This window comes from Gymnodraco acuticeps, unplaced genomic scaffold, assembly GCF_902827175.1.
Source record: "Gymnodraco acuticeps unplaced genomic scaffold, fGymAcu1.1, whole genome shotgun sequence".
Lineage (NCBI taxonomy): Eukaryota > Metazoa > Chordata > Actinopteri > Perciformes > Bathydraconidae > Gymnodraco > Gymnodraco acuticeps.
In genome coordinates this window covers 2,472,931-2,493,901 of record NW_022990021.1, presented here as the reverse complement: position 1 = coordinate 2,493,901, position 20,971 = coordinate 2,472,931, and the positions used below count along the sequence as shown (strand labels likewise).

At 39.9% G+C, this 20,971-nt stretch overlaps 2 protein-coding genes and 1 pseudogene across 3 annotated transcripts in view; 2 read left to right on the top strand and 1 right to left on the bottom strand.

Moving 5' to 3' along the window:
• LOC117544755 (F-box/LRR-repeat protein 7-like) overlaps positions 1 to 11,604 on the top strand; it is a 26,537-nt gene extending 14,933 nt beyond the window's left edge. The window contains exons 3-4 of the mRNA XM_034214140.1: positions 7,202 to 7,819; positions 10,238 to 11,604. Coding sequence (XP_034070031.1) covers positions 7,202 to 7,819; positions 10,238 to 10,974 — 1,355 coding nt within the window. The 3' untranslated portion in view covers positions 10,975 to 11,604. The remainder of the gene's footprint in view (positions 1 to 7,201; positions 7,820 to 10,237) is intronic.
• On the top strand, positions 11,009 to 16,381 carry LOC117544664 (annotated as a pseudogene).
• On the bottom strand, positions 15,435 to 20,971 carry LOC117544750 (TNFAIP3-interacting protein 3-like). 2 transcript variants are annotated; one of them, XM_034214131.1, is made up of 11 exons: positions 20,801 to 20,971; positions 20,339 to 20,513; positions 19,465 to 19,568; positions 18,798 to 18,888; positions 18,473 to 18,547; positions 18,314 to 18,379; positions 18,106 to 18,216; positions 17,419 to 17,532; positions 17,244 to 17,321; positions 16,631 to 16,756; positions 15,435 to 16,536 (listed from the first exon to the last, which is right to left on the bottom strand). In XM_034214131.1, exons 2-11 carry the CDS (start codon positions 20,444 to 20,446, stop codon positions 16,402 to 16,404), a joined length of 1,008 nt encoding a protein of 335 aa, XP_034070022.1. In that variant the 5' UTR covers positions 20,447 to 20,513; positions 20,801 to 20,971; the 3' UTR covers positions 15,435 to 16,401. The 2 variants fall into 2 exon arrangements, with proteins under 2 accessions (XP_034070022.1, XP_034070023.1); XM_034214132.1 differs by having other exon boundaries at positions 20,339 to 20,971.

Genomic DNA, 20,971 nt, shown 5'->3' with positions numbered 1-20,971 from the left:
TTGTGCCATATACAAATAAGTAAGCTTTGGGTTTTACAGGGGCCATGAATTGCGTGACTGCTCAAAGTCCTGTGATTTCTGACCCATGCCAACCCCATTTCTTGTCTTATAATGATGCTGATGGTTTTACATTGGGGTTAGGTTTAAGGAAACAGGGGTTAGGGTTAGGGTTGCCTTGTGGATTGTTAAAGAAAACGTTGATACACATTGCCCAAGTTGCAGCTTATGTGTCACCTGACAGTGACACCATGCTGTAAAAAGCCCAGTTTAGGGCCACTTAAATGTGATAGTTTTAAGCTCTTGAAAAACCTTGTAGAGTAAGTTCACCTTGAAGTTTCCAACAACAGCTTCAAAAGTCAATGTAGTTTATTATTTAGAGTGACTTTTTATATTATAGCCAGTACAACAATAGTGTTTTTTTTAAGGCAGGTCCCTGATTTTATCCTAAAGATGATAAGGATTTTAACAACCTAATTATGTATGATATACATTTTGCTCTGCACCAGATTACATTTATTTTCTTCCTTGTTGGGTACATTAATATGCTTCATGTGTTTTTGTTATTATACCTGACGAAATGTCTTATTTCCACAGTATCTAAATGACTGTGTGTTGTAAATAGATCATAGTATATCAACATCACATAGATTTTTAAAAAAAAATAGCAGAGGTTGTCCAGATGCTTAAAGGATTTACTCCATATCCAGAAATGACAAAGTGTGAAAAGAAAAGTGAATATTTCCGTCATAAGATTATTTTCCGCCACTTCAACAATGCCTTTTCTTTGTGCAGAATCAGTGGTCAATAGGGATTGGATAAACAGATGTCTGACTCGACAAGGAAACACAGATACAAAACACCTGCACATCCTTAAAGAGACCCAGGTGATCTCGATCCAAGATCCAGTGCGTCCAACTGCAAAGCTGTCTTCATTTAACTTTTCCCATCAGCTGTGTCCAAGTGTGACTGAAAGAGGAAGGAGGTGAATGTAATGTAATTATTAGCACTTTGTTTCTCCAGGCTTGTAGCTCTTTTCTGATCAGTACATGTAATTACACAATTTGGGAGTTGCTTCTTAGCTAGTGGTAGAAGAGTTTGTCTCCTGCGTGCAAAATCTATCGCATTAGCTCGGACCTGACCATCCATCAAAAATAATGACTCAAGCAATGTGTCTGTGTGGAAAACCGGATCCTCTCCTAGACTTTGAGAGACTCTTTACCACAGGATTGATAGTTGAATTCAGCTTTTTTACCTTAAATATAAGGTTAACAAATATTATTTTTGTTATATGGAAATATTAAACTGAAATGGCGAAAATAGATTGATTTGTTTGTATAGCTCTGTGTTGCATAGCGTGTGGTTTCCAGCCCTGTTGGATAACTCCACAATCACTAGGTATTAACTCAGGAATCTTGCAATATTTGCGGTGCACTTGAATAAACATTAAAACTCAGCACCACGCATGTCATGACATATTTGGACAGGTGTGTGAAATTTGAAATAGGTGAGGTGTTTATAATAAAATCAGACGGTTAAATCCTTTGTATTAAGGTAAAACAATAAACAGGCGAGTGTAAGCTATATGACCTTAAGGGAAAAATCCTAACCATAGGAAGACCACCCACAAGAATCTGGTGCACTAAAGTCAACCCACAAGAACAATTAAGCTGTAGGTGAATGGAGTTTGATGTAGATTTCTTGATTTATTTTTCCAACTGAGAATGTTAAGTCCCACAAATAGGATTTAAAGTAGCCGTGAAACAGTGGACATGTCCCCGAGAGGAAGAGTCTGTGGATGTCATCAGAGGCGAGGCAGGAGGCTGACTGAGACAAAGTCTGGAATACCTATCTGCAGGACAGTCGTAAGGACGGTGTCACTGCCCAGCTGTCTGTCCCTGCACACAAATCCACACAACAGGCAGGATGTGGTCCATTTGTCATGAAGATGCTGACATAGGCTGTGTAGAACCAGCTGACCTGGTCCTGAAGCATCCATTAACAAACACGGTTCAGTCTGCATGACTGCGACTCGAAATGGAGGTTAAAAACGTTGAAACAGTTACAACGGAACACTTTCTGACGGTTCATTAAAAAACACACATAAGGTTAAAATGTACAATATTTTTTCCCATGTGTAAAAATCCTGCAAGAACGCAGGTACTCAAATTTAACAAACTTTAGATCAAAATCATGATCTAAAATGTCAGCAAATTGTTGTTTCTTAAAGCATCTTAAAAGAGATAAGACAAACTAAACCAATACATTATTTAAACGTTTTATTTTTTATATGGCTGTTATTGTCTCCATCACATTGTTAATCCTACAGATTTATATGACATATTTAGTGCAAACTATAATCTATATAATAACTTGAAGAGCAATTTTAACTCAGTAACAGTTTGCCCTTTCTACCCATATTTTAAGACTCACAGAATAAATTGCATGAGATCGTAAAGATGCATGGAATATTTTGTCAAAGGTGTACATTTAAAAATAAAAACATAGATTAATGCCTTTGACCAAAACTTGTATATTGTATTTTGGAATAATAGTCCTAATTTATTACTTTGAAAATTATATATAACTAACTTTTTAAGACACAAGTTCTAGATCCATCCTTATCATTTCATAACTAAGTCTAAAACATCCAGAATGATCTGTATATTAAAAGATGCCCATAAAGCCTTCCCACTCATTGTTGGACAGATGTAAGCGACATAATACTCGTGACTACTTGAAATGCTTTTAGTGATGACTATCAATCCAGCTTAGTTTCACGATATGGATGACTCGGAGATGTGGTGAGTGGAGGCAGATAGCATCAGAGAGGAGCAGTCCGTGTCCGGGTGTGACGGTTCGAGCCCAGGACTCAGATCCCCACACCCCTGCTTACGAGATGGAGGGCTCCACCGTCTCACGCCACGGTGATGGGATCCAGCCACCGCCTCTCACAGCTGCGTCTTTAGACGTGGCGGTAATCAGTGCACATCTGTCAGGAGGGCCTCAGTGTTTACACAGGGTTTATCGTATATTGTCAGCCCCGGCACCAAACTCTTCAGCTGGTCGCTTTGAAGCCATGAAGTTCATCTGATGAGGAGGCCCTGTAAGTGCCACGAAGATAAATATGACACATTTTTCCCAAAACAAGATAACGATGTCCATGGAAACTCCTCTTTTTTGATGATAAAAGCTGGTGTGGCTATGGCACCATCAGAACGAACCCTGACCCAATTTCCTCAGCTTTTTTTAATTCCCTCAAATAACTGACAAATATAATGTCATTGTTTTGAAACAGCAGCGGTGAAGATCTGGTGCTGGTTCTTCAAAAAGAACATTGAATAGTTAAATAAATCTCATAGAAGAAGAAGAAAAACCAGTGTTACCACGGACAGAAGCCTCAAAGGACCAGAAGAAAGTCTATCAATATATCTGGTTTAAGGCGGAGTTTACACATCAAAGTCTGTAAACAGGTCTTACTGAGTGTGACTGCATATGAGAAAAAGCAGTGTGTTTGTAGATGTTCAAGAAAAGAAATGCTAAATCTGTGAAGTACAACTCTCTGGTAAAACTCAGTCTGTATAAAGTCTTCTGTGGCTCTGAAGGGAGCTTTGATGAGTCTTGAGCAAATACCCCGAGGGTTATCTCAGTTAGGGCTTGGAGTCTACAAGCCTGCATTACAAATTGGGTGCATGGAGTTCGACAGATGTTGCAATTTACCAGGCAATGAAGGGATGCTGTAGGTTCCATTATTGGAAATGTAGGACCCTATGTTTTTGCAATGTGACCCTACAAGGCCTAGATTTTTTATTAAAATCGTATGTCACTTTAATGTAAAGCACATTGAGTTTCCCTATGCTATATGGATACAGTTGCCTCACTTTGAAAAGTCAGCCCTAAAAGTCTGGATATCCCCTCTGCTTCATAAATTATGACAAGTGTTTTTTCAATATGTCTCATATGAGTCCCCCAACTATGTGTAAGTCCAATACTAAATTGCTGGAATACCCCTATGCATGGAAACTCTTTTGTTGCAGGGTCTTACTAACAGGATCACCATTAGCCGCTCTCTCCACCTTTGTGAAACCCACAGATGACAGTACGGTCATTGTTTTATAGTTGTCAGAAAGCAATTCAAGGAAATGAAAAGTGCATGAGTCAGATTGAAGGGAAATAAAATGAAAAGTGAAATGACAGTTTTCATTGCCATTAGGGTTGGGAACCGAAACTCGGTTCCAGATGAGAACCGATAAGAAAATGCCGGGTGCCGGGTACCGGGTACCCATACAAAATACACAATTTCGGTTCTGCTTAACGGTTCCTAAACGCGGTAGACCCTGTATTCCACCGGGTCAGTCTGCGCCGCGGGGACCTGGTGGGATACAGCCAGGGTAAGGGAGGACTGGCCATCTGTGTGTTCTGGAGAATCACAGGACGGCCGGTCGTCAGCAGGCCGTTGACGGCCGGCTCGGTACGCTGACGGCCGGCACCGCCCTTCATTTTTTTAAACGGCATCATGTAAGTTGCGGCGACAGAGGTCCACAGTTTCCCCACAGCGAGGCTCCCCCCGCCCTCCCGTAGACAGTTCACGAGCTCAGTCATTTCATAACACCAAAGATGGATTGCGGTAAACGCTCTAAAGTGAGGCTCCACTACACTAAAAAATAAGGCACAGTGTAATGCATGTTAATAGCTTGCCACAGGCATAGCTCAGTTAAAATAAAGTACAGCTATTGTGCAATACATTTGTATTGCATGTATATTTTTTATTTGTAAAAATGTCAGTTAAAGCTTAAAAAAATAAAGATATTTTTGCTATCTAAACGTTTGACCTCTTACTTTTAGTAAGAGGTCAAACGTTTAGATAGCAAAAATATCTTTATTTTTTACAAATAAAAAATATACATGCAATACAAATGTATTGCACAATAGCTGTGCTTTATTTTAACTGAGCTATGCCTGTGGCAAGCTATTAACATGCATTACACTGTGCCTTATTTTTAAAAATAAAGATATTTTTGCTATCTAAACGTTTGACCTCTTACTAAAAGTAAGAGGTCAAACGTTTAGATAGCAAAAATATCTTTATTTTTTTAAGCTTTAACTGACATTTTTGGAATTTTGGAATCGAAACGGGGAATCGATAAGAACCCGGAATCGATACATTTCAAACGATACCCATCCCTAATTGCCATGTTATTTCTGGAATACTTTCAACATCATTGATGATATTAAAAAGGTTAAGGTGGATTTTCCCTCTTTTATAGAGGCTGGTACTGTCTAGTGCAGTGGTTCTCAAATGGGGGTACGCGGACCCCTAGGGGTAAGTTGGAGTACTGCAGGGGGTACGTTAGATTTATTTTTATGTTAATGAAAAAAAAAAAAAATACCAATTTTAGGAAATGTAACGAAGTTTGAGCAGTGTGGGTTTTATATTAACAGAGTTACACATATTTCAAAACGCGAAGTGTAATAACTGCAGTGGCCTTCCTGTCACTGAGAATAACAAAGATCCTCAGTGAAGCACAAGCCCATGTTTCTCACTATATTGTAAGTACAACTTATTAAAAAGATCAGTTCAATGCAACTAATGTCGTCTTAGTGTTATTGCATGATGTTAAAATTGGTTTGCCATGAATTTAGTGATGGATTGTAAACATTTGAAATGTAGCATTTAAGTGTTTCTCAGTTACAAGGTTGTTGTTTTAATAAATCAGACACCGATGGTGCAGCGCTGTACTGTACCTCTTTATATAGGCATTTATTCCCTAACAAATTGTTTTTGTGCTGATCAGGGGGTACATGGCTGCATTTTTTTTTCAAAGGGGGTACATTATTGAAAAAAGTTTGAGAATCACTGGTCTAGTGTACACAAGGCCGGATTAGTACCTCCAGGGGCCCCTGGGCACTGAGCGCTCATGGCCCCCCCCAACCCACGTACCAACAAGTAACACCACGCCTACCCAATCATACCAACATGACCAATATTTAGAATTTTCAGTCAATCTGGCATGTCAAATCGCACACCTATTTGTCAAAAGCAGGGACTCAGCCACATAGTTCAACCAAAGTAGGTCTAGCCTTTTGCCCTTTTAGTAAAAAATCACAAGACAAAGATACAATGGATAAGATCCCAAGACAGTGTATGGCTCAGGAATACCTAGGTAATATCACTCAAAACCTCAGAGCAGCACCCCACTTAATGCCAAAATATGACTGGCTGGCTGTACAAGTACACAAGGAGTTTTATTGGTTACAAACGTGCCGGGCAGCGCGGTCCCGTGGGTTAGATGCGCGTTCATAATGCTGAGGAAAATAACTCTCAGAATAATGTTATTAGCACATTTTACAACTTGAGGACCTAATGTTTTTAATAAGGGCTATACAAACGTTCATACTAGGTAGTTTAAAAAAAATTATCCAACGATTTACAGACCACTCTTTCCCAATGTAAATCAATGGGAAAAGTGTTTCCGGGCCCAGCAACCTAACGGAGGTGTAGTACTGCCGTTTGGCCACAACGAATATTCTCATCAGAGTCCGGCGCACGTCCTGGGGGCTTGTACTACAGTACAGAGACGGTTTAGAAAATATATGAATTTTACCCTTTAGAAAAGCTGTGTTATTTATGGCGAAGAGTGAGTGTCATTTAAAACAATGTATGATGAGTGAGGTTGTGCCCGAAACTAAATTATAATTAAAATATTTTTTTTTTCCATCTTGTCACTGAGGGCCCTCTTTGCCCAAGGGCCCCTGGGCACTTGCCCAGGTTGTCCATATGGTTAATCCGGCCTTGAGTGTACATTTAAGGATGGTTTTGAAGTTGGCTTCCAATTTCACAGCTTTTAATTTGGACATTAAGCAAAAGTTAGGGGCAGATATATTACTTAATGTTGTAGAAAAATGTTGAGATTTATTTTTTATCATTACCTTTTCAGGTTCGACTTAAAAAACCTTGTGTTTATACCTTTTTAAACCAGCAATGGTTTAACAGGTAGACTCCAGAGACTGCTTAAAACACAATTCAGATTTGTCATAGCTTTGCTCGATCAAGCTAAGTAGCTGTATCCTTATCAAGTTAAGATGTGATATGGCTGAGAGAATGTTTAAGAAGAGGTTAAAATCTGATGGTTTGCAAGATAATAAGGAAGATTGGACAGGAGAACATTCACATATCGACATATCTTTCTTGTCCTCCTCCCAGGTTTAGACTCCAGCCCTCGGACTCTGAGCACCCCCAGCCCCGGTCTCATCCTCCCATCCAAGTCCTCCTCTCTCTCCTCACCTGCCCTCTCCAGTAACGGCCATGAGACTCACTCCTCTTCCTCCTCCTCTGCCCACGCTGAAACCGTCGCCGTGGTCCACTCTCAGCCTGGCACTCACACACGCTCCCGCCAGTCCAAAACCCACCACCACGCCCTCGTTGACCTCCTCCCTGACCTCACCTTTCTGCAGATCTTCTCCCACCTCCCCACCAATCAGCTGTGCCGCTGCGCTCGAGTATGCCGCCGCTGGTACAATCTGGCGTGGGACCCGAGGCTGTGGAGCACTGTACGGCTAACGGGGGAGCTTCTCCATGCCGACCGCGCCATCAGGGTGCTGACCCACCGGCTGTGCCAGGACACCCCCAACGTGTGTCTGACCCTGGAGACGGTGGTGGTGAACGGCTGCAAAAGGCTCACCGACCGGGGGCTTCATGTGTTGGCTCAGTGCTGCCCGGAGCTCCGTCGCCTGGAGGTCGCTGGCTGTTACAACATCTCCAACGATGCTGTGTTTGAGGTGGTGTCCCGCTGCCCTGGCCTGGAACACCTAAACCTCTCAGGTACAAAGAAGTCAACTAATCAATCATAATGTCTTGAAACAGACCAATATGACAAATGGTTTTAAGATCGGTACAGCATGTGACACCCTCTGTCCTTTTAATATAGCAAGGAAAACTCCCCAAAATAAACCCAACAATAAAAATTGAAGGAACTTCACGAAAGCCAAGGATAGAGATCCGTCTCCCATGAAGATAGATGGGTAATATATGTGAGGTTACAGAATAAAAACATAGTAAAATTACAAGATAGACCAAGGGTGTCAAACTCAATTTCATTGTGGGCCACATTAGCATTATGGTTGCACTCAAAGTTGTCACTTTAAAACTATATAAATATATGTATATAATATAAGTAATGTATTATATTACATTATGTGCTCTGCATTGGATTATTATCAGTTCTGGTAATAACTTCATACATAACTACGTCTGAAAGCAGAAGTCTAGGGCAAATAATTGAAAGCAAATATTCAACAATTACACCAATTGTATTGTATATTATATTCTTTGCAAGCTCTTGCGGGCCACATAAAATGAGGTCGGATTTGGCCCGTTTGACACCCCTGACATAGACAATCTAAATGGTACAATTATATATGAAAAATAAGGATCAAGGCAATGTCATAAAGCTTCCAGTTGCCAGCAAAAAAAACCATGGCTGTCCTTCAGAACCTCTGCAAAAAATCTATAGCATCTTATCTAGCCTATTACCAGAGTTGGGTGTAACAATATTACTTTTGTTGGTAACGGAGTAGTGTAACGCGTTACTTTTATAATTTGGTGATCACACTACAGTTACTAACATTGCCCCGACACGCGTTACTTCGTTACTTTAATAAAATAATCACACTCACTGACAGATTAGAGGGGTTTCCGCCGCAGGTTTATATACATGTAGGCCTATGTAATCTGCGCGATTTGCGAGACCACATCTCCACGTGCAGTGCTGCATAAACATGGCTGAGTCTTTTCATCTGTAAACTCCCTCAAAGGGGCCGCTCGCTCTCTTTTGTTGATCGCCCTCTCACGGGTGAACAGTTCAATGCCCCGCTTCATTGTAGGAATTCTGCCATGTCTCTACCACTTTAGTTTGACCATCTCTGTTACTAAGTTATGGAATACTAAATAAATAAGTAATTAGATACCTTACCGTTACTGCGCTCATAAAGAATGATAAGAATAATGCGTCTTGAACTGGTTTCATTAATTAGTGTCTTGACGTTTCACAGACTGTTAGCTTGTTGTGGTAGGCTGGTAGCCTATTTTAGAGCATATAAAAAGAAAGACTTGTGTTATGTCTTCCTTAATGCAATAGTAATTGTGGGTGCAAGTGGAGTCTCGCAGAGGCAAAACTGTGGCGCGCACACTGTAGGTGCGCCGCAGTCTGCGTGATCTGCCTGTAGGGAGGGGCGGGCCGGCCCTGCGAGTAAAGTAACGAGTAAAGTAACGAGTAAAGTAACGAGTTACTTTATGTAGAGAGTAACGAAGTAGTGTAATATATTACTTTTTTTAAAAAGTAATATGTAATATATTACTTTTTTTTTAGTAACGACCCCATCTCTGCCTATTACACAATACCACGATTGGTGTCTAATGGTTGGCTCTTCTAGAATTATTACGACTACCCTATATCACGCACATGTGTGGATTTACCTCTCTTCAATCCCTTTCTTCATTTCCACTGGAGCTGGTGAAATCATTAGAGGAGCAGGAGAAGCTCTGCCAACCTTAAGCTCCCATGTGGGAGAAGAAAGGCTTTTTTAGCTGAAAGCAAAACTTACCTCAACGCGAGTAAGGAGAGGGGTCTGCTGCTTTCATTAAGGAAGTGACACAAATAACATTGACTTGGACTGGACTCTCGCGGCAGAGCAAAGTCTGCACCATTAGCATCAGGAAGTGAGCCCTTTGTTGTAAAAATAGACTTTAAAGAAACTTGTGGTTCTCTTTGAAAGGAATACAATAATGAAAATCAAGTGGTTTTTTTATATCTGGTAAGGACATCGGCCTTAGATTATTTATTTTTTCAGAAAACCGACCACAATTTTGGATTTCTTGAACGCACTCAGCTAGCTAGCACTAGCTACACGCATGCAGCCAAATACAGCAGGTTTTACTCTGGCGCCCTCCAGTGGCAGGGCTTAGAGCTTCAAAAGTGGAATTTTGCTAAAGAAAAGTTAGTCTTAAAACAAAACCCACTTTGTTCTTGCTGTAGTTATTCCTCCTGTTCCCCCTGGCAATAAATAATTTTAGCATTCAGAATAAGCAGTCTGTATTGTAAGTCCTTTTAAGTTTGAAATTACACCTCCAAAATGAATTGGTCATGTGAACATCTGTGAACTTATCCTTTAAACAAAAACAATCTCCTTGTCAGAAACCAATTGCCTTTGAGCTGACAACCTCTGCTTCCTCTTCCTCCAGGTTGCTCCAAGGTCACATGTATCAGCCTTACCCAGGAGGCCTCCCTGCAGCTGTCCCCTCTTCACGGCCAGCAGATCTCCATCCACTACCTGGACATGACCGATTGTTTTTCCCTGGAGGACGAGGGCTTGCGAACTATCGCCTCGCACTGCCCCCGCCTGACACATCTGTATTTGCGCCGCTGCATCAGACTGACGGATGAAGCCTTGCGCCACCTGGCTCTCCACTGCCCATCAATAAAGGAACTAAGTCTCAGTGACTGCCGCCTGGTGGGGGATTTCGGCCTGCGTGAAGTCGCCCGCCTGGAGGGCTGCCTTCGCTACCTGAGTGTGGCCCACTGCACCCGTATAACTGATGTAGGCATGCGCTACGTGGCTCGATATTGCCCTAGACTGCGTTATTTGAATGCCAGAGGTTGCGAGGGGCTGACAGACCACGGTATGAGCCACTTGGCCAGGAGCTGCCCCAAACTCAAGTCCCTGGACGTGGGTAAGTGCCCGCTTGTGTCGGACAGCGGGTTGGAGCAGCTGGCTATGTACTGCCAAGGCCTGAGGAGAATGAGCCTCAGAGCGTGCGAAAGTGTGACAGGCCGAGGACTCAAAGCTCTGGCTGCCAACTGCTGCGAGCTGCAGCTTCTCAACGTGCAGGACTGCGAGGTGTCGCCAGAGGCTCTGCGCTTCGTGAGACGCCACTGCCGGCGCTGCGTCATCGAGCACACAAACCCCGCTTTCTACTGAAAGAAGGCAGGGGAGTTCTTGGACTGACAAGTGGATGTTCCAATATTCCCTGCTCCGGAGTTGGCAGAGTTCAGAGGCCGATGTGTATGTGTATGTGGCTGGTGTGCAATACTGGCCAGAAATTTACTCTTTAATTCCGCTTGGTGGCTGTTAGGGCTGAGATTACTTCCATAGACTGTATTTAACCTATTTATCTGTAAAAAGACAGAGAAGTGTTTCAGTATTTGACTTTTCTCGACATCACACATTACAATGTAACAACATGAGCACTTGGTACAGTTGTGTTACCATGTAAAAGCAATGAAATATATTATATTTCAACACCATACGGCCTTAGAATATCATAGTCATTCATTACTGCATCTATTTATAAACAGGTTCAGATTAAACCACTGAGATGTACCTACAAATAAGATTTGGCGACTTAAATTTGCAGTTTCACTTTTGTTATGTTGCATATGCACTTTATGCAATCGTGTTGACAATCACTTCAACTGAGCTCATCCTGTTTTTTTTTTCATTTCCTGTATATTAAACTATTAGCCAGAGATTTTTGACAGCCAAATAGAAACAAACTGTTGTTGGGAATAAACACATTGCTGCTATAACTGTGCCAATAAACTTCTTCAAAATCCAACTGTGGGTGTTTAACTGAACTCCTCTTCACAGTCTTAGAGGATTTAAGCCAGCACATGTTTGTGAGTCATTAAGGTAACTGAGTAAATATCCAGGATAACCATATATGGATGTTTTGAGGAGTGTGTGTGTGTGCGTGTGTGTGTGTGTAATGGGCTCAAAGGGCAGTGCTTTCTGCTTGTAACCTTAGACGGTGGTGAACACACCTGTCTACAAGGTATCATTCAGATATAAATATCAACTTTGCACTCTGGTTTTAAGGCTTCAGAATTATTTAAGTGTGTATGTAAATCATTATTCCTGCAGTTATAGTTCCTGTCAGCTATGGGAAACCTTCTCCTCCACCTGTTCCTTATTGTTGTGCTCCTGCAGCGTTCCTTGGCTCAAGCACAACACAAAGTAAAACCAGATCATCTCCAAACTGATCCAAATGACTTTTAATCATATTTGTTTTGATACATTCTGTGCTTCTGTGTATTAGAGAGCTCTAGACCTGAAGTGACTCTAACATCTGGCACTGTGCGAGGACATTACACAGCAGTGAAAGGTGGAGAGCAGCAGGTTGAGGAGTATTTAGGCATCCCATTCGCTCATCCACCTGTGGGGCCCTTGAGGTTTGCTGCCCCCCAGCCAGCTGAGCCCTGGGATGGGGTGTGGGATCCAACTAAAAGGCCTAAAATGTGAGTATACACAAGGGTTGTTGTTGCTGGAGCCCCTGTATCTTAATGTAATCTCTTACTAATTGGTCTTTAATCTTCTTGAAACAATTAGGAGGGTTCCTGAGGTTTACATTACGCTTCATTTCATTCAATTTACTGACAGTAAAAGCGAATAATCATACGTTTAGATTACTTACCTAAGACAAATTGTCTATTTTAAGACAAAGAGAATCCAAGTACTGTTTTTTCTATAAGAAGTAAAACAAGTTTGATTTAAACAAAAATCAGTACACAACAAATGATAGTGCACATAAAAATGTGCAGGTCAGGTTTAGGGTCAAGACTTTGTCATCAAAGCGAAGTATCATAGTCTATAATCAAATTCTGCTTTTAGGAAGAAATATCTGAACAATACATGTCCTTAACCTATGAATAAACACACAATATTAATGTAGTTTGATTATTAGCCTCATTGCTAACGTCAATGGGATTTTGGATGAGGTTTTCTACTCCTTAAACAGAACAGAGAACTTCCTGTTTCACTTTGGTTCTCTGTAGCATATCTGCAAAACTAATACTAATCCCATCAGCCTCAGTTGTGGTTTGTGTTAAGTGCTAGTTGGGAAAAGTTGTTGATCGCACACGAAACTAATGTGGTTTACATGGTCAACATTATACGTGCTAAACAACAGCATGTAGCTCAAAATAATCATGGCTTAAATCAGACTTTCTGTGTCTGCAGGATACAGCACCTGTGGAGGAAGCGTGGAAAACCTTCCCACTGACATCAGTAGAAATATCCGAGGACTGCCTTTATCTTAATGTGTACAGACCTACTGGGACTGCCACGTGCACAGGCACAGCACACATATAATGACTCAGCAGAATATGCAACAGTAATAAAATATGGCAGTACTGATCAGCTGCATGGAGTGAATGAGTGTAGCGGAATGAATGGAAAACAGGCATTTGCTTAAAACTCAATCCTACAAAGATCACAGAGACTGTGTTCAGTTTGAGTAATTTGGGTTTGTTTGTTGTCCAGGTGGTGGTGTGGATCCATGGGGGAGGCCTGGCTGCAGGGTTGTGGTTGTAATTCAGTATCACCTTAGTATTTTGAGATTCCTAAGGTACGTTTCAGACTCAGATACATTTAAAACGTTTTTGGACGATAAACCGAAGTTTATCGTCCAAAAACGTGTTTAAATAGGAAACATAAGGTGTCAAATCATCATAATATAGTTATTTAAATAAAAAACAGCCTTAGTAGTTCATCATAAAGTTAGTTATTAAGCGATAATACAGATGTACAAGTAATTTGCCATTTTAAAAAACAGTTAGTAATTGTAGTTCCTTCTGTTTGCCAGTAGAGGTATCTAGAGGTCCTAGATATCTCTGCGCTCCTGATGCTAACATGAGGTGAAAGTAGGCTATAATGTTGTGGCATTAATATCCCTCCACCATAATGTATTGTTTGCTGTTTTAAAAAAGCACGGGTGACCAGCATGCACCTGGTAACTGGGGCTTCCTGGATCAAATAGCCGGCCTTCAGTGGGTTCGTGACAACATAGCAGCCTTTAATGGAGACCCTAATTCAGTGACCATCTTTGGACAATCTGTAGGTGGCATCAGTGTCTCTATGCTGGTGAGAAAAATGTGAATAATTCACTTAATATATGGAATACAGACTTGTAACACATGTTTCTGTGCAGGTACTGTCTCCATTAGCTGAGGATTTATTCCACAAAGCTATCGCCATGAGTGGAGTGGCACCACTGGAAGCTCATTACGCCAGCAATCCACTGGCTATTGCTCAGGTACTACAACATATACTGATAATAATAATTTACTTTTCCCTGATATTATTTTTATTCCACCAATCCCTCCTGCAGATGATAGCCAATCTGTCTGACTGTGAGAGCAGCAACAATAAGAAGCTTGTCGAGTGTATCAAAGGCCGATCTGAGGAGGACATACTGAGCGCCATGAAGAAGGTACAATAAGCAGTACAGTACTGTTTATTGTTTTTTAATTTCCTAACATTTCGGAGAAGTCAGTTGAACGCCTTTTTAAAGCTGAACAGGGTATTTTTGGTGATCAAAATCAGAAGAAGGGCCCTTAAAAGAATTCTACACTGCAAACAATTGTTACGGAAGTAAGATTATTTTAGATTTAGTCGGATATCTTCAAGGTGTGGTTTGGATTTACCAGTGTCAACTATGCAGGGCTGTTTGACTTGATTCATGTAAATGTCACTTGCCTTATTAAACGCTATTTGATTTACCTTAGTAGGGTTATGTTTGGCCTAATGGGAGGCACAATCATTTTGTCAAACTATTCAAGTTACAGTCAAGCATGTTAATATGTCCCACATTTTCACTTATATTTGATTGGCTATTTTTGCAATATATTGGTTGGTTGACTCTATTTCATATATCCAAAAGAAAAATGTTCACAACCATCTAAAGCTTGTGTGTTTTGGTTGACTCTCCCCACTCTCATAGTGTATTTTTAGCCGTTTTTCAGTGAAAAAGCATGAACAACCAACTGTTCACCAAATGCTCAGAGCCGAACAGAGGACTGACACTGTTAGAGAGCTGGTGGACATAATGGACCACCACAAATCAATGTCTCCAAGTGGCCAAAAGGATCCTATTCATTGCAGTTTTAAACTTCATTTTACTGTATTACTTCTTTAAGTTGCATTCGTTTCCAGATAAAGTATTTCTGGACTCTTTTTTTCTAAAGGGTTATGTGATCACAGACCATCCTTTATATGATAAACACTGTATGCTTAGGTGATATCTGTCTTTATATTTCAGTTTAAGGTCCAGCTATTGAGTGTGTTCCTGAGGAAGTTCTAAATCATCAAGAATTCCAGAACGTTCCTTTTATGTTAGGACTGACCAATCATGAATTTGGATGGATGCTCCCAAAGGTACAATGGCAAGACCCTTTATATATTTTTTAAATCACAATGGATGTCATTTGTTTGGTAATTTCCCAAGCATACACATTGGTAATAGTGTTTATTTAGTGTAGAAATCATGTACTTATATAAAGCTCCTAGGACCTCCTGGGTGGGATCATGGTATGAAAAGGGAGGATGTGATATCAGTGATGAACATGTTCTTTCCCGCCCGTGTAAGTGACTTTCAACACACATTCATATTCAATGCTTTATTTCCATGATAAATAAACAACAAACAGAAACCAAAAATCCTTCAAGTATTCATAAATATACTAAAAAAATGTTCTTACATATTAATTCTCCTTCTCCTATACCTCTATATTTCCTCTGACAGGCCTCAGGTGCAAATGAACTAATACTTAATGAATACTTGCAACAGGCCGACTCTCCAGAGAGCGTACGTGACGTTTTCACAGAGATACTTGGCGACATGGTGCTCGTTCTTCCTGTCCTTGAAGTGGCTGCATACCACAGAGGTAATTTGCGGTGACGCCATCACAAACCTCATCATTACAACATGATTTGCATTTCATTCTTTCTCCAGACGCGGGCGTGCCTGTGTACGAATTTCAATATTTTCCTCTGATGCACGGCAGAACAAGACCCACTTTTGTCAAAGCAGACCACTATGATGATGCTTTGCTTTTTCTCGGAGCCTGCTTTTGTACCGGACACACTGTAGTTACAGGTACTGGAAACAAGCCTTATTGTTGCACTTTTGATAAAGTCAATAGTGTTATGGATGTGCAATAATTCGTATTCCTCCATAGGACATGTGTCACAAGAAGAAGAGGAACTGAGTAAGCTTGCAATGGCGTACATAGCAAACTTTGCACGCAGCGGGTAGAGTATTTTATTTCATTCTTTGCTGCTTTTTTCCTCTTAGGAAGTGTTTAGTCTACTAGTTCACATTGCTTTCACATTTCTATTTCCCAGTCTTAATGGGGTTTTACTTTGCATTTTATTCCTAGGTCTCCAAATGGGCCCAGATGAGTGGATTGTCCTCCACCAAAACACAAACTACCTGAATCTGAATCTGCAGCAGACAGTCGGCCAAGGACTGAAGCGGAACAGAGCTCACTTTCTTGATGTTGTCCTGCCTGATAAACTAAAGTCTCACATTGTTAATGATGAACTCTGATCTGAGGAGGATGTTGAATTTCAGAGTTTGTTGTTAAGTGTATAGCGTCTTTGTAGTTGGATGTGTTTCTGGTTAATCTCGCGGACCTCCCAGTTTGGAGTTGTGGCTCTATTTGTGCAGGTGCATTCAAGTACAGGCTGTGGTGTTCGAGCCACCTGGGAAAAGAGAGATACAAAATATTAAATTTCTATGCCTTTTTTTTTTACAAGTGAAATAGGCAGAAAACAGGCATATTCTTGTGTGTTGTACCTGAGATTTGAGGACACGTAGCTCACTGTGAACTTTTCTATATTTGTTCTCCTGTTCCAGATTCTTCTCCTTCAGCTTCTCCCTGTCCCTGCGCTCTGTCAAAAAGTCTTCCTTGTAAACCTGGGCCTGAAAATGAACAATAAGAAAACATTATATAAAGATTCAATTGAGCAAGACCATTAAAGGAAATGACCAACATTTTGGGAAATACTGTCCTTTGTTAAGATTGATACCATGCACTCTCATGTTTATTAGCTTAAAATTAGCTTATCTTAGCATAAAGACTGGAAACAGAGACAAACAGCAGTCTGAATGTTGAACAAAAAAACATAATAGCATGTTTACTAGAAATCTTTAAAAGGTTATTGTACGTGGACTTTACGTACAAAGCCAGGCAAGCAGTATCCCCTTACTGCAGACATTATGCTAAGCTAAGCTAAGCTAAGCTAAGCTAAGCTAAGCTAAGCTAAGCTAAGCTAAGCTAAGAGCCCTCTACCCTGTAGCTTCATATTTTACATACAAACATCTGAGTTGTATCAGTCTTCTCACCTAACTCAAATAAAACAAAAATAAGCACATACATAACATTACTATGATGATGAAGAAAGCTTACCTGATGTTTCCAGATATCCTGTAGTGTTTCACTGCTCGCATCGAGAGGATTAGAATTCTGAAGAGCCCCTTCTAGCACCTGGACAAACATATTAAAGCAGCTGTTAAACCACTGTTGTTGCAGGGAACAAACTCTCAAAAGGCGCTCATTATGATATGTAACAATTTGGACTCACCTTGTTCAATCTTAGGATCTCCTCATGCTGATGTTGCCCTCTCCGGGTCAGAGTGTTGTTTTGTGCTCGCAGCTCCTCCGCCTCTTTTTCTGCTTTTAGTATTTCCTCACCAGTCTGAAAAAATGTCCACAAGGATTAAATTATCATACACACTTTTACAGATTTAAAATGTAAAGGTCACCTATTGTGCAAAATACACTTTTCCATGTCTTTTAATACATAAATGTGTCCTCTCATAGAGGAAAGATTCAGGAAAAAATCTTCTCTCTCTTTTTGTCCTGATACATTTATAATTAAAACCTGTCCGAAGATTAGCTGCTCAGATGTTTTTTGGGGTTGTACAACTGTTAGCCAATAACCAACCAAGGTAACATCTGCCCACTTTATGGCCTCCTTATAATCTCCTCCTAGAGAACCATTACGTTGTTTTAAACCAATCATCTAACAGAGGGGCGTGGCAAGCAGCAGTTCATTAGCAGTTAAAGGTACAGACACAGAATCAGCACTTTTAAAACAGGGCTGAAACAGAGGGGTTTATGGCATGCTACAATGCACGATCTGTTTGTAATTCAAGCCAAACACTTCAGAGACAAGTTTTATATCTGAGACCTATAATATATTGTTGAAAAATAGTATAATAGGGGACCTTTAAATTATATCTGGAATTAAAATGAATTCTGTATTTACCCATGTGTTCTCTTTATCTTTGGCTTTCTTGTTTAATGTGACATTCTTTCCTCCTTCACAAATCTCCACTGCGAGGGGATCATGTTGCAGTGATGTTTTTAAATCCTGAACCTGAAAACGACACGTGACACAAAACATGAAGGCACTGCAAATACATAAAAGTAGACAAACTGACAAATGCTGAATACATTCAGGACTGTGAATTTACCCTTTCTTTGTAGTATCGTACCATGGTATGGTACTCTTTTGCCCATTTCTCATTAATACACAGAAGCTGAGTGAAAGAAAAAGAACATGAATGTTTTAAGTACTGAAAGGAAAATGTGTGTTTTGGATGATTATAATCTAACTTCTGAAATGTACTCACCTCCTGCCTTTGCTCTTCCAAGATACCTATCTGGGCTTTCATTCTGACATCACTGCTGGCAGCCGAAGTTTTTGACTGAAGCAAATAAAAGAGGAACTGTTAAAATGTGGCACACGGATTGTACAGCTATGACTGCACTGACAATTATGCAATTTAACTGTATCCACTAACTTCCTTTTACACATTTTTGGAAGTTTTGCTTTTGAGTGTTTCCAGTAACACAAAAAACATGGTCTAACTTTGAGGTCAGGGAATCAGATGGTGACAGCATGAGAGTGATTATCCTCTCAGACGTATCTTCCAAGGTTGCATCTGTTTTTTTTACCTGCTTGTCTCTCAGAAGGCTCTCGGGAAGATGAACTGCAGCGGAATGAGGCTTTTCTCCAGTTGAGCGAACCGCCACACAAACATCATACCTGAAAACATTAAATCACGTAAACAAAAAGGACAATTTTGCAGTATTTTGCCTTTAATTAATAGCATAAATAAGTGCAACTAAGTAAGTACAATTTGTACGGACTTGTACTTCACTTAAGTGTTCCCATTTTATGCTACTTTATTCCTCAACATTTCACAGGCCAATATTGAACTTGTTGAAGACTTATTGTTAACTCTAACAAATGCTCCTATAGGTTGCAATACTAATTCACCCTGTATTATAAACTCTGCTCCACAATGCTGAACATTAAAATGCTCATGCACTTATAAGTGTTAACAGAACATAACAATCACAAAATATAATATTCTTTAATAATATAACACTTTAAAAAGAGTCATTGTGCACAATGAGTACTTTTGCTCTTGATACTTAAGTAAAAGTCCTGAATTGAAAATTGTATTGAGTACATTATGTTGGTACTGTGTAAAACGACTGTTTTAACTTTAACTTAGATTATGGATCTGAGTACTTCTTCAACCACTGCAGGCCAGTAAATCAAAAATAAATATGCATGCAGTAATAATCTCTGATGAAATGAAGGGATGTTCCTGACCTGTTTATGCCTGGCAGTGATGGATACAGTCTGTGTGTCAGTCTGTTGTCTGTGGTCTGTGATCTCTCCACAGCTGGCCTGTCCATTGGGTTTGCTTGTTGTAACTGTCAAATAACAGAAGAGCAGGTACTTTATACATAAGCCATTTTAAACCATTATCAAACATTTATATGAAAGGAATCAATGCAAAAGAAAATCTGACTGCAGGGGATCTTAAACTTTATTGATATTTAGAATGTTTTAATCTAAAATGTTTATTTTAATATAGCCTATATGGCTAACTGATTTGTTGTTTACATACTACTTAAAGAGAATCATTAATAAAATAATAAAGATTCATTTATATTAGTACAAATGTAACATAAATATAAAAACCCTCAAAATTAGCAACTAAACTAAATGCTGACCTGATATATAATTTTTTATATCAAATCTACAAAATAAAAAAATCTTATTAAATTATATAGGCTATTAAATGTTATTAAGCATGAATGAAATGATATATAACAATAACTAAAGAAATATCAATACATGTGGTAATGATACATTGCAAATAAAAGCTAATATTTTACCTTTTAAATAATAATCTAATTCATAAATCAAGCCTAATAAAGCCAAAATAAACAATACAATTGTGAGGTTACTACAACGTGCAGAAAATGCCACAGCTGATGTCAAACCCACGCGGAGGATGTGAATAATTTCACACCGCCTAAAGTCAGGCTGCACGTGGAACTATCTTTAAACCACTTAATTTAACACAACAAACAAGAACACAGGAGTATTATCCTATGAAGCCATTTTAAAAGTTCTTAAATCTTAAATATGCATGCAGACACACACACAACAATTACAATCACATAAAGACCCTCACCATGTTGTCAGATTCTCGTGTCCTCCACAACAGCTGGATTCTGAAGCAGTGACTCCTTGTACCGCACACTTTATAATCAGGATCCTGAATGACTGAGGAAGCGTGCATCGTCCAATCATATGCCGGGATTCCCTCGCGCGGCGGGGTGTATTCAGGGGCAGGGCCGCTGACGACTCTGTTGAAGGAAAGGAAAGTACAAGTAACTGATCAGCAGCACGAGCGGTAATTAGCGATGTGTTCATGGTACACTAAGAATCGATGACTAAGAGAAAATATCTGACTCCCCACTGCAAGAAATTACACTTTTTTTTTTCTTAAGCAATATGAGATAGACTGTCGTTTATTCTCTTTTTTCAAGGGAAACTCGACTTAAAACATTCATTTGACGAATTGAACAATGGAAGAAGAAAAAATATAGATACATAATCGCATGCAAAAAGAAAACATGTACAAAACGCCTACATTTTTTTATTTATTTGTTTACAGTGTAGCCTAGTGCGTTTTCTTCCTGGTTGGTTTAAATTCTCACACTAAGAAACCGGAAGACGTTTAAAAAAAAAAAATGTCAAGATGAAACTGTCCCACCAAAAAAAGCACATAAGCTGCTGTGGGCTGTGGGAAAATCACACATAT

Excerpts from the sequence above, each read along its gene's own strand:
- LOC117544750 (XM_034214132.1), bottom strand. The coding sequence starts at position 20,446 with ATGCACGCTTCCTCAGTCATTCAGGATCCTGATTATAAAGTGTGCGGT. Across the intron at positions 19,569-20,338 it reads CACGAGAATCTGACAACATG|TTACAACAAGCAAACCCAAT; the intron begins GTGAGGGTCTTT and ends GTTATTTGACAG. Across the intron at positions 17,533-18,105 it reads AAGATAAAGAGAACACATGG|ACTGGTGAGGAAATACTAAA; the intron begins GTAAATACAGAA and ends ACATTTTTTCAG.